The sequence below is a fragment of the Boleophthalmus pectinirostris genome, unplaced genomic scaffold (genome assembly GCF_026225935.1).
Source record: "Boleophthalmus pectinirostris isolate CB_2022bp ecotype Guang Dong unplaced genomic scaffold, ASM2622593v1 HiC_scaffold_3, whole genome shotgun sequence".
In the NCBI taxonomy this organism is placed as follows: domain Eukaryota; kingdom Metazoa; phylum Chordata; class Actinopteri; order Gobiiformes; family Gobiidae; genus Boleophthalmus; species Boleophthalmus pectinirostris.
Window position 1 is genome coordinate 5,434,260 of NW_026571299.1, and position 12,856 is coordinate 5,447,115.

The 12,856-nt window shown below is 40.5% G+C and overlaps 1 protein-coding gene across 6 annotated transcripts in view; it reads right to left on the minus strand.

Moving 5' to 3' along the window:
- Positions 1 to 1,951: 1,951 nt before the first annotated feature.
- The window catches only part of LOC110169278 (protocadherin-1-like), a 58,029-nt gene continuing 47,124 nt past the window's right edge, over positions 1,952 to 12,856 (minus strand). For all 6 annotated transcript variants that reach the window (XM_020934801.2, XM_055160826.1, XM_055160824.1 and 3 more), the window contains exon 3: positions 1,952 to 6,796. In XM_020934801.2, the coding sequence (XP_020790460.2) occupies positions 4,547 to 6,796 (2,250 nt within the window). In that variant the 3' untranslated portion in view covers positions 1,952 to 4,546. The remainder of the gene's footprint in view (positions 6,797 to 12,856) is intronic.

Below are 12,856 nucleotides of genomic sequence, written 5' to 3' on the forward strand. Positions count from 1 at the left end.
ACAGCGGGAGAGGACAGGAAAGGGGGAGAAGTCGCGGAGATTCATGGATGAACACAACACGCAGCAGCAAGCGGACTCTTTTCTTTGCCTTGAAATTACGTTTTCAGCATAGGATATCGCTTGTCCTGACGTTTGACAGCTCTTGGAAATAAGTACATAATAAGCAGAAGTGTCAGCGACCAATGGTCAGTCTTTAGACCCTGCGTCTGGCTGGAATGAATCTACAAGAATCACCTAAGTTTGGCTTCGCTGCTTTTCCCCTTGTCTTCTTCTTTCAGCGACCTCAAAAACGGACTTTCTTTTGTGGCGAACTGCTCCTAGATTCTTGTCCATTGCAACAAACTTGTGAACTGCAGGAAGTATAGGTCAAAAAACCGCTAAGAACTGTTGCGTTGGTGGAGTAAACAGCGTCTGTGCGTCTTGCGTCTGTGGATGTGTGACAGTCGTGTAAACCACGTACCGGCGGCGAGCAGGTCAGTTACGCTAGAAACGTAGGGAGTTTGATTGATAGCCTGTCAGCTACAGGCCTGTCGTTAAGGCAAATGTTTAGGGCCCCACCGTCGAATGAATTTTTATTCTCTTTTTTTGTCTTCATACAGGCTGCACCTCTATATCATCATTGACAACTGAAACAAAAAACAAAAAAAAAATGTCACATTTTTATACAGCGCTTTTCCACCTTCAAGGCTCTGAGCGCTTTATATCAAGGAACCACTCACCCAATCGCACTCATTCATACAGCAGTGTGCACAGACACTGGGGGCGAGGTGGGTTAATTGTCTTGCCCAAGGACACAACAACAGCATTCATCTGTGGGAGCTAGAATCACACCAGTCAACCTGTGGGTCAGTGAACAACAGTGCGACCGTCGCCCTTTCGGCTTAAATGATCCAAATGAACCTAATAAAGGTGTGTGGAGTTTAAAAACACAATGGAGCACTTCCTGTTTTTTCACATGACATCACAAGACGCAGGGTTTGTGTGTTAAAATGTGTGAATGAAATAAAAAAAAAACACAACTCATGTTTGTGATGAGAAAACTACATTATAACAGATCAGAAAATGGTGTAACATGAGCCTTTTGTTAATGTTTTTGTTTATATAAATGATGTGGTGGAAGTACTCTGTTCCGTTACTAAAGTAAAAGTACAAATACCAGAGGAAAAAAAAAAAAAAAGAAGTAGATTTGTTTTTCTTGTGACACTTTTACGTAACCTCCTTGGACCTGGCGTGGACATATACGTCCAACACGTTTTGGGCTGTTCAGGCACTTAATACTTTTTGCAAATCTTTATTCAATTGTGACTTTATTGTGTTCCATCAAAATGAATAAAACATAAAATGTATGTTATATATTTCATTATGTGGACATAGTTTTTGTCAGAAACTACATCATGTAAAAATATAATTCTTTGTTATTGTACTCACCAGGTCCCAAAACCTTTTCCAAAATGTACTTAAAGAGTAAAAAATACATATTTTAAGTATTTCACACATATTCTGAGATCTAATAACACTTCAAATATACTGATTTGATAAAGATTTGTTCAGAATTTTTCTAGCTGTTTATTTTTTGTATATTTTAGTTTGCTCAGGTTTCCCACTCAGACTTTTCAGCAACTCTTAAACTATAATAAAAACACTTATACTTTTCAATCCTATTCAAAAATGTAGTGTAGTAGAAAGTACAGATACCTGCTCTCAAATGTCGTAAAAGTAAGAAGTATCCACTTTAAAATGTACTGTAAGTAACGTACAGATACAGATAATATTAAACTTAAGTACATTACTTTACTACTTACTACTACTTTTTTACGTTCCACCACTGAATGTAAATGAAAATATTACTTCAAATGACTGTTTTTCACAACACAAATGCATGAATGAATGACAGTGAAACCTCAAACCTACCCCCGCCCATTGAATCCACACCAAATATCGTTTTAAATTTTAGCAACACTTTTATTGAAATAAATTCTGTAATAAAAACACATATGAACACTGTACAGGGACGCCCCGGAACACAGGGTCAGGTGAGAGATATGAAAATGTGTGTTAATCGTAGTAGTCTTTGGTTCGAGGAGGTAATACGGATTTTTATAGAACGATTCAGACGTTTTATAGAAAAAAATAATAATGTTGGATTGTCGAGATTTGAGACAAGAACAGACCTTGGTTTCGTTTTAATGTTTACTTTTAATTCAGTTCTGGTTTAGTTTTAAAGCTGAATTGCGTCGCTTTTCTGGCAAATCTCGCTTTTTTTCCCTGGAATGTTCCACGGTACGGCGTTTAATTCGACTGTCGCCACGGAAACGACGAGCGGTCACGAAGCCAGATCTGCGGAGAAGTAGGCAGCCGCTGTGTTTTTGCGGTCGTTTTGAGAAATAAATAAAGCAAAACAGAATGTAACCGAATAAACACACGATATATTTGATTAATGCCGTACTGTGGAACATCCCAGGCAATGACATCACCATGGCAACAAGCACCAGAAAAGTTACGCAGTGCACCTTGGTTTAGTTCTTGATTTAAGACTAATCCTGTTTAGACATATTTAATCCCGAATTATGATGTCTAAATTTAGGTTTAGTCTTTATTTAGTCCTGGTTTAGATCTGGTTTAGTCCCTTTTTAGTCCTGGCTAAGATCCGGTTCAGTCCGTACTTATTATTATCTTGTCTCTTTCTCAAACTCTCTACATTATTATTTGTCAAAACATGAAATTTCTCCAATTCTGTGCTCGATTCTTAACAGATGGGACATTTCCAAACACATTCACACCACACAATAATATTCAAATTAATACAAAACAGCACAAAACATAAAATCGCATTCATAATTACTCATATTTACAAATTTAACGTTGATTGTCTGTTCTCAAAAATGGCCCTCTTATTCCCAAATGTTGTGTTTTAAACGTGACATTAAATAAAGCAGTTCCAAGGCACACCAGGTTTAAGGCAAAAAGTGGAAGTGGCCTGACATTTCCGTGCAAACTTTTGGGTTTTTCAAAATAAAAGCTCGATTGTGTTTTGTTTTGAATGTCTTCAGCTGTACCCTATTTGTTCATAGTGTAGAAAACCTATAGATAAAGTCTTTATTTAACCACAGCTTATTTGTATTGTATGAAACTATTCTATTTTTAATGTCAAAAACTGAAATTTTACTTTAAAAAATTCTACTTTTTTTTTTATATAATAAATTTCCAGACCGAATTTTTGTAAGCAATTTTTTATCCATATTATGTGTTTTTTACAATTTTATTTTTTAAGTTAAATTGTCCTAGAATTTTCTTTTCTGCAGTAAAAAAAAAAAAAAAGTACAATCCTTCTTGCTAGAATTTTTACATTTAAAAATTCAGCAGTGCAAATTTTCTTCTTCTTTTTTTTTTTTTTTTTCCAGACAGAATTTTCATAAGCAATTTTTTATTCATGTATTTTTACAATTTTATTTTTTTTACAATTTTATTTTTTTCAACGCAGTAAAATTTTCAGTAAAAATTTCAAGCTGAAAAATTGAATAGTTTAATTTTAAAAAAATAAATAAATAAAAGCTTTAGTTGACAGTTCTGAATTCATATTTTGTACTTTTCTTCTCGCAAGAAATTTTACATTTCAAAATTCAACAGTGCATTTTTTTTAACATTTTAACAATTTTAACAAATGAAACCCTAATTTCCAGAAACAATTTATAAATTTGTACCACTTCAATTGTATTTTTTAAAGTTAAAATATCCCAGAATTTTCTTTTCTGCAGTACAAACTTCAGTAAACATTTCAGACTGGAAAATAGAACAGTTTTGGTAGGTTTTTTTTTTTTTTTTTTTTTTGAAAATTGTTGTAGAATTTTCATTTCTGCAGTAAAATTTCCGTCAGCAAAATAGAATAGTTTCATAAATAAGCTTGGGTTGAGAAGACTCTGACTTCATATTTTTTTGTACAATCCTTCTCGCTGTTTCCCTGCTGTTCAACTCCCTGACCCGTCTAAAATCACTTCAAAATTGCTTGTGAACACTTCAAATTGGTCCAAGTCTGTCTCCAAAAGCAACAGGTACAAAAGTTCACAGTCTCCGTCAATAAAAGGAAGCAGGAAATAGCACAGAAACACACAAAAAGCTTATCAAATGAACAAAACCAGTGCCACATGTACATTTAAAATTACGAAAATCACATAGAAGTCAAGGATAGACCAATATGGAACCATTTCAAGTCCACTTTTTTAAAATTAATAAACCTTTACAGCAAAAAAATATTAACAATCCTTCAGAATAGTTCATTGATAAATAATTTTTGGCGACCCATTTTTGGTCTATCCCTTTTTTTTTTTTTTTTTTTGTTTGTTTTTTTTGTTAAATCCTTCACGGTGAAAGTGGTAGTGTCCAAGCACATGTACAACGAAAACGACAGAAAATGAAAACAATGGTGAAGCGAAAAAACAAATGGCGGCTTTTGTATAATGAAGAACGTAAAATAAAGAAAAAAAGGGGGTCAGAGGGGTCGGTGAGTGTCAGTGCAGTGGATGGAACAAAAAAACGGTCCTTGGAATGGCTACCACACGCGGTTGGTCCAGTAGATGTTGTGATTGTTGTACACAGGCGCATTAGCGTAGTCGCCTACCTGTTTGTTGGTGTACTTCGGAGCCTTGTAGCTATAATCCGAATATTGATCAGATCCGGTGGAGTTGTTATCCCCTACGAAAGTGTTGGTGGCGGGGAGGTCCTGGACGGCTTGGTGCTTTTTGGACGCGGACGGAGATTGCGGTTGGAGCTGGATGGAAGGGAGGGGCGAATTCGAGCGGTAGTGGCGTCCCAAATCGGGGCTTCCCGGCGGGTAGTTGAGCGGCAAGTGGATCCTGGGGCTGTCGTTGACGTTGTCGTTTATGAGATTGAACTTTAGCCCCTTTTGCAAGCTCGCCTCCTCGTCTTCCTCGAGCGGCTTCGAGGGTTTGGGCGCTTTCCCCTTTTTGGCTTTTTTAGCTTTGTTGTTTTTTGGTCCCTGCTTTGGCGCGTACAAGTCTTTGCTTTCTTTCTTGCCCGGTTGGTACCCGCTCTTGGTGTCCTTTTGTAAACGTTGGCGCACGACGACGACGATCACGATGACCATGGTGACGCCAGCGAGCCCGGCCAGGACGCCGTACATGATGTGCAAGTTGCGTTGCGCTTTGATGTAGTTGGGGTCTCCGGCGATGTCGTGGTCCAGCGGGGTGTACAGGCTGTGTCCAACCAGAGCTTCGATTTGCGATACGTTGGCTTTCGTGTCGTTCACATACACGTGGACTAACGCCGTGGTGTGCCGTTGGGGTTTACCCTTATCGCTAACTTTTACGACCAGACGATGCAGCCCGTTGTGCTTCGCGCTGAACTCTTGCTCCAGCTTGATCTCTCCGGTCGACGGCGAGATTTGGAACAGTCCGTAAGGGTTGCCTCCCGTGATCGTGAAATCCAAATCCGAGTTCAGCCCAGAGTCCATATCCTCCGCTTCTACGACTTCGATGACCGTTTCCGGCGGAGTTCCCCGCTTCAAGAACGTGTACGATGAATTTGCGGGTTTGGTGACGTAGGGAGCGTTGTCGTTCTCGTCCAAAACGTTAATGGTGACGCCGGCGTAGGAAGAGCGAGGCGGGTCTCCGGAATCGACCGCTTTCAGTCGGAAAGTGTACGTGCTTTCCTTCTCGCGGTCGAAGGAAATACTGGACAGAATAGTTCCCGTGCCGTTTTGAATAAAGAATTTTCCGTTATCCGGTTCGACGTACAGCTTAACTCTTGCGTTTTCGCCTTTGTCCGCGTCGGAGACTGTTACCACGCCGACCGGGTTCAGCGGAGGCATGTTTTCGTTGATGGAAAAGCTATAGCTGCTTAGCATGAATTTGGGATCGTTGTCGTTGCGATCCAAGACGTTAATGATGACAGTGGCGGTACCGGTTTTGCTCGGTACGCCTTTATCAGCAGCTGCGACGCAAAATTCGTATCTTTCTATTTCCTCCCTGTCTAAAAGATTTTTAACTGTGATCTCCCCGGTGGTTGTGTCGATTTCAAAAAGCCGACGTGGCCGCCCCGCATCTTCCACAATGCTGTACACGAGTTCCGCATTGATGCCGCTGTCTGCGTCTGTAGCAATAACGTCTAAAACTTTATCCCCCGGTTGGTTTTCTTCAGCAAAGTCCACTTCGAGGACCGCTGGCGAAAACACTGGCGCATTATCGTTAATATCTGTGACTTGTACTCGCAAAGAGTTGGTGCTAGAGAGCGCGGGGTTTCCAGAATCCACCGCCACGATTTCAATACGGTAATCCTTAACACGCTCGAAATCCAGAAGCGTCGTGGTCTGAAGAAAGTATTTCCTCTTGCGATCGTTTGCCGACTCGCTGGCCGGGCGCAGCTGGAAGGGGACGTCGCCGGCAACCACGCAGGTCACCACGGCGTTTTCTCCCTCGTCGCGGTCGGAAACCTGCACCAAAGCGACCGGCGTTCCGATGGGCATGTCTTCGGAAATGTTGGCGACGCCGTTGTCGTGAGTGACAAGTCCGATCCCGCGGATTTCGATGGCGGGCGCGTTGTCGTTCTGGTCCTTGATGATGACGGTGACTAAGACTTTGGAGCTTTTGGAGTTGGGGCCACGGTCTCGGGCGACCACGAAGAATTTAAGGAAGTTCTCCTCCTCGCGGTCGACGGGGCCCTTGACGTAGATGATCCCGGTGGAGCGGTCGATTCGGAGCAGCCTCTGGACGGTGTCGGAGGCCTGGTGGATGGAGTAGTCGATCTCGGCGTTCACTCCACTGTCGGCGTCTGTAGCTCGGACCTGAAAAACACAGAATAAAAATATACCGTTATGAGACTAATTCTGTAAAATACCGTACTATAAGAATATAAGTCGCACTTTTTTTTCATGGTTTGGGTGTTTCCTGGTGCGACTTATATATAAAAATGTTGAGAGTGAAGCGTGGAGAGGTTCTAGTCTTGTGTGTGAGTATCTGCTGCTCCTGTTCCTCCTGTACCACTGTCACTTGGCTCTACTGCGCATGTCTCCTGCAGAAAGAGCCTCTGTCCTGTCTGTATCATGTCAGGTCGATCGCACCGTTACTAAAAATCAAAAATTTAAACAAACTTATGAAGACGACTGAGAAGACTGACCACAAATGCCCCCAAAAAGAAAATCTGATTTTGCAGATTACAAACTGCAAGTCGTGAAATCTGCAGCTGAAAACGGAAATCGAGCAGCAGAAAGAAAGTTTGGAGTGAGAGAGAAACTTGTGGCACCGGGAGGATGCACCGTGAAACTTTCCTGGAAGTCACTGGATGGATCGACAAAGCCTGGACTGAATTTTTTTCTCCCGCAAAGAATTGTAATTTTTAATCTCGTTCCCGTCCACAAGTCCCTCGAGATGGGGACGTTGGCTTTCATAAGCTTTATCAAAGAAAGAAGTGGAAAGAAATTGTCTAAAATGTGCACAAGATTAGACCACATACGCAAATTTAGGCTGCTTAAAGTGTTTTATTAATGCCAAATAAAATATCCAGCACAAATTATGTATGACAGGCAAACATTAATCATTTGTATACTGTATATTTATCATCCCAACCACCCGCTCCCGCAATGAGCTTTCAAAATGTGTCCTATGCCGCACTATTTTGGGTCCCGCGGGGGATTCTAGAGCTCTAACCTGGACTTCAGTGACATCGAAACCATCCTGTCGGGATTCAGAAAGGCCGGAATAATTCGAACTGGAACTGATGCTGAGTCTGACGAGTTGTTCAGAAGTGACACCGAGGATGAAGAATTGAATGGATTTAGTGATTTGGAGTGAGATGGAGAGTTTGTTAAACTTGTTCTGTTCTGTTGTTTGTTATAGTTTATCTGAAGAACTGTTCATATGTGACGTTAACAGTCTGTTGTTCTCTCTTCTACTGTTTTTACTAGAACTTGCCATAGTCATTTTTTTTTTTTGGCCAAATTGTGTACCACTGCTGCATCACCCTGTCTTAGGCTACGTTCAGACTGCAGGGCTTAACGCTCAATTCCGATTTTTTTGTGAAATCCGATGTTTTTTCGAGGTCGTTTCACATTTCCAGTTAAATGTGACTTGTATGTGACTCCAGTGTGAACATTAAACGGCCCAAAAGTGTCCCACATGTGACACTGGAGACACGACGACGTCAACCGCAGCGAGCGTCTCTGTGTTTACAGAAGTTGTCCAAACATGGACGCAGCATCGAGCACCTGGAGATTTTAAAGTTCCTCTCGTACCGGAGCCAGAACATGAACAACTTACTTGTTTTAAGGAGGAGATTGAGAAGGAGAAGGACGAGGTTTTTGGTCGTGGTGTTTTGTGGGACAGCGGCAGCGACGTCCGTTGAAAGGAACGTGTGGATGTGGAGACGGAGCCAAGAGTGGTGAGTGGTGATGTGCTTCACTTCAGTGACACGGAGTTCATTAACAATTTTCACCTACTTCAGCGCAGAATAGTGACGTTTGTGTCTTGTTGATAACGTGTAGGTGGATGAATGCACTTTGACCGTTCACACTGAAGTCACATGTCAAAAGATCAGATATGTATCGGTTTCAGGAGCACATATCCAAGTGTCCTGGGTCACATTTGAAAAAATCGGATCTGTGTGGTTCAGACTGTCAATAAAAGATCAGATACAGGAACACAGAGGCCAAAAATCGGATTTGGGTCACTTCAGGCTGCAGTCTGAACGCTGCCTTATTGCCTTTGTCCTCAGCCTTTCAGAACGCTTATTAGAGTCTAAAATCAGTCTGCCTTAAGTCTAAAATGTGCCTTAGTCATCTCTTTACAATATCAATAAAAAATGTGCTTGCTAAAAAAAAATTAGTTTTTTCTTAATTTTCCGAAAACGTTCAAAACTCTTTAGCTATTAGATTAATGATATGTTGTTTTTTTTCTTCTTCATTACGTGTGTTTTAGCTGTTGCAACTTTTACTCCGGAGCGACTTATAGTCTAAAAAAAGTACGGAAATGGACGGACGCTCCACCGGAAAAGTTACATAACACAGCCTTTAAGTCCTGATTTACAAGTCTCTCCCCCTTGAACAGAAGTATCTCTAGCCCTCCCCTTCACGTCTTCCTCTAAAATAACGCGTTGGGAGTTCGAGGAGGAGCGGAACCGGCAGAAGCAGAATCGCCGACGCAGCAGCCGCACCTGCCCCGTTACGATCAGCTGTTTGATTCATTCACACGGGGGTCCGACCCACTTTCCGCGCTCCGGCGTCACCCATCATCCAGGCGGCTCCACGGACTCCCACATGTGCACACCGCGCACTTTCTCCGTGACAGTGACACAAAAAGGGGGCCAAAGCAGGATCAAGACTAAGCGCGCGCTGGATTTTTGCACCAGAAGAAGAAGAAGGAGTAATAGAAAGAAGGATTTGTTTTGGTGTTCCACCTTGTGATGTCATGTGGTGGTAGTTTTCAAAAATTTCTTTTACCTTCAGAACCAAAACGGAACCAGATCTAAACCAGGTCTAAATCAAGAACTAAACCTGGCCTAGACCAACTACTACTACTGCTACTACTACTACTACTACTACTACTACTACTACTACGACGAGGACTAGTACAACAACTACTACTACTACTAGAATACTACTACTAGTACTAGCACAACAACTACTACTACTAGAATACTACTAATACTACTACTAGGACAAGTACAACAACTACTACTACTTCTAGACTACTACTGCTACTACTACTACTACTACTACTACTACTACTACTACTAGACTACTACTACTACACTACTACTACTACTACTACTACTAGGACAAGTACAACAACTACTACTACTAATAGAATACTACTACTAGTACTAGCACAACTACTACTACTACTACTACTAGCACAACAACTACTACTACTAGAATACTACTAATACTACTACTAGGACAAGTACAACAACTACTACTACTTCTAGACTACTACTACTACACTACTACTACTACTACTACTACTAGGACTAGTACAACAACTACTACTACTAATAGAATACTACTACTAGTACTAGCACACTACTACTACTACTAGTACTACTACTACTACTACTACTACTACTAGACTACTACTACTACTACTACTACTACTACTACTAGACTACTACTACTACTAGGACTAGTACAGCAACAACTACTACTACAGGAATACTACTACTAGTACTAGCACAACAACTATTACTACTTCTGGAATACTACAACTACTACTTGTACTAGAGCAACAACAACTACTACTACAACTACAAGTACTACTACTACTAGAACACTGCTAGTAGTACTAGAACAATAACTACTACTACTAGAATACTACTGTTTCTACTAGTACTAGTACAACAGCAACTACTACTACAACTATTATTACTACTCTAATATTGCTACTATATTAATATTACTACTATTATTACAAACAAAACCAGGGCGAAAACAGGCCTCAAGATTGTAGGATTTTTACACAACAGAAGAAATAGAGCAGTATTTTGGTATTTACTCGTAGCTCAAAGTTGTCCCTGGTTCTAGAGATTTTCCAGTGCTGGAAATACTCATCGTGGAGGTGTTATTTCTTTGCCTGGAGATCTCCGTTTTCAAGCATAAGAAATCGTGTTGTATTATTTAAAAAGAGAGTATAAGGATGATAGAGGAATAACTATTTGTGGCGAAGTAAAACTGAATGAAGTTACAGTCAAATTGAAAGTGATTTCAATTTATGCACAAAAAAGTAAAAAGAAAACAACAAAAAACACCATCAACAGCAATAATTCTTGCCTCAGGACTAGAGATGTAACGATATCCAAATCTAACGGTACGATATTTATTGCGATATTTTGAAGAGGTTGATATAATTGTAGATGGAACACTTTTTTTGTGTTTAACATACACTGACAAGATTTTGGCGTTAATTATTTACGTCATAATCCCAAGAATTCAAGTAAAAAACATATTTTTTTTCATGTTGTGAACCCTGAATCCGTTGGTTAAACGGGCGACTGGCCGTCCTCAGAGCCGCCTGGACTCTCTGGACTCGAGACACTTACAGACAACGTCCCAGAGGATTTTTAAAAACGTCCAACATCCACTAAATTCAGAGTTTTAAAAGGAGCTTTGTTCTGGCTGCTGTCGTACTTATGAATAAACTGTAATCTATTTATCTAAAGATTGTGTGTTTTTAACATATTTAATATTTCTTGTGATTTTAGCCAAGCATGATGGATGAAATTAACAAATTATTTATGGAACAAATCATTCTGCACTAGAGCTCCGTAACACTTTATTTTGTAATTGTGTTTTTATACGTGTTTTTTGCATATAATGTGTGTGGGGAAGCTGGCCCAAGTGTTCGAAGTAGGAGTCAGATGAAACAACGTCCCGTTACCAAAAAATTATTTATTGCATCCTTCACCGAGTTGTGGGCAAAATTAAATTACATATTTACAAAAATAACCGTGCTTAACTAAAGCAAAAGCAACAGAAAGTAACGGAACAAAAGAAAATACCCCACGTGCACCCGGCTGCACTGATGGTGAACCTGTAACTGATTACACTGCCTCTCCTTTTATACAGCCCAGAGAGGAAGTCCCTCCCCCTGGGTTTACACCAACTCGCAGGTAAAATTCTTGCAACTTCCTTGTTTTCCTGGTGTGCTGCCTTTGTTTATCATCCGAGGCCTAAATCCCCCTTTAAACTAAACAGTGCTCCAACTCAACGAGAAACACTAAAACCAAAATTCTCCAAACCAATTTGATAAAACAAAAAGAACCAATTCTGAGGCTTCCCTCCACATGGTCTGGGCCAACACCTCCCCCCTGAACCTATAAATACGGCTGCCGAAAGACACGCCTCCTCTCACAGTTAAAGGTTGTATAGAGGATTTTCCAAGGAACGAGAAATCCAGCGACTGTTTGTCCTTTTTCAAATGTTGCGCATGCGTGAATTGGACTGGATTCTTGTCGCCATTGCAACAAACTTTGTGCGAACTGCGAGGAAGATATAGGTCAAAAAAAGCCTCTAAGAACTGTTGTGTTGGTGGAGTAAACAGCGTCTGTGCGTCTTGCGTCTGTGGACTGTGTGACAGTCGTACGTAAACCACGTACCGGCGGCGCAGGCAAGTCAGTTACACTAGAAACGTAGGGAGTTTGATTGACAGCCTGTCAGCTCACAGATAACGAGGCAGTGTCGTTATCTATTGGCAAATGTTTAGCCCCACCACGTCCAGAGTTGATGAATTTTTAGTCTCTTTTTTTTTGGTCATCATAATTACAAGGCTACTGCATCTCTATAATCTATCATTGACAACTTGAAACAAAAAAAAATCCTCCATACAACCTTTAAGTTTAAACAAAAGGATATAACCAAATAAAATGAATTTAAAGTAACTGTGTGAATGTGATCAATTAAACTAAACGAAGACTAAATAAAGCAAACCCGGGATAGTCTCATTTAGCTGTTTAGTTGATAGATGAAATAAAGTGACCCTCTTTGTCACAATGTGGATGAATGAAATGTGAAATGTGGATATGGAACCTGCCTCTCAAATCTGCAAAACAAATTTACCTACAGGTACGAATAAAGCAACCTAACTTAACCTAACCTATGTGCGCTGAAATGAATCATGGGATATGTAGTTCCCGATGTTTATAAGCTGTTGCTTCTATAAAACCATGCACTTAAAGGTTGTATAGAGGATTTTTTTAAGGGAAGAGAAATACAGTGACAGTCCTTGTGCGCGTTCAGAATTACTGTTGAAGTTTCCTGTCTAGAGGTAATTTAGTGACCGATCCGTCAGTTTTTAGACCCTTCGTCTGTTTCAGTCGCACCATCGGTGGAAGGAATCTCCAAGAATCACCTCAGTTT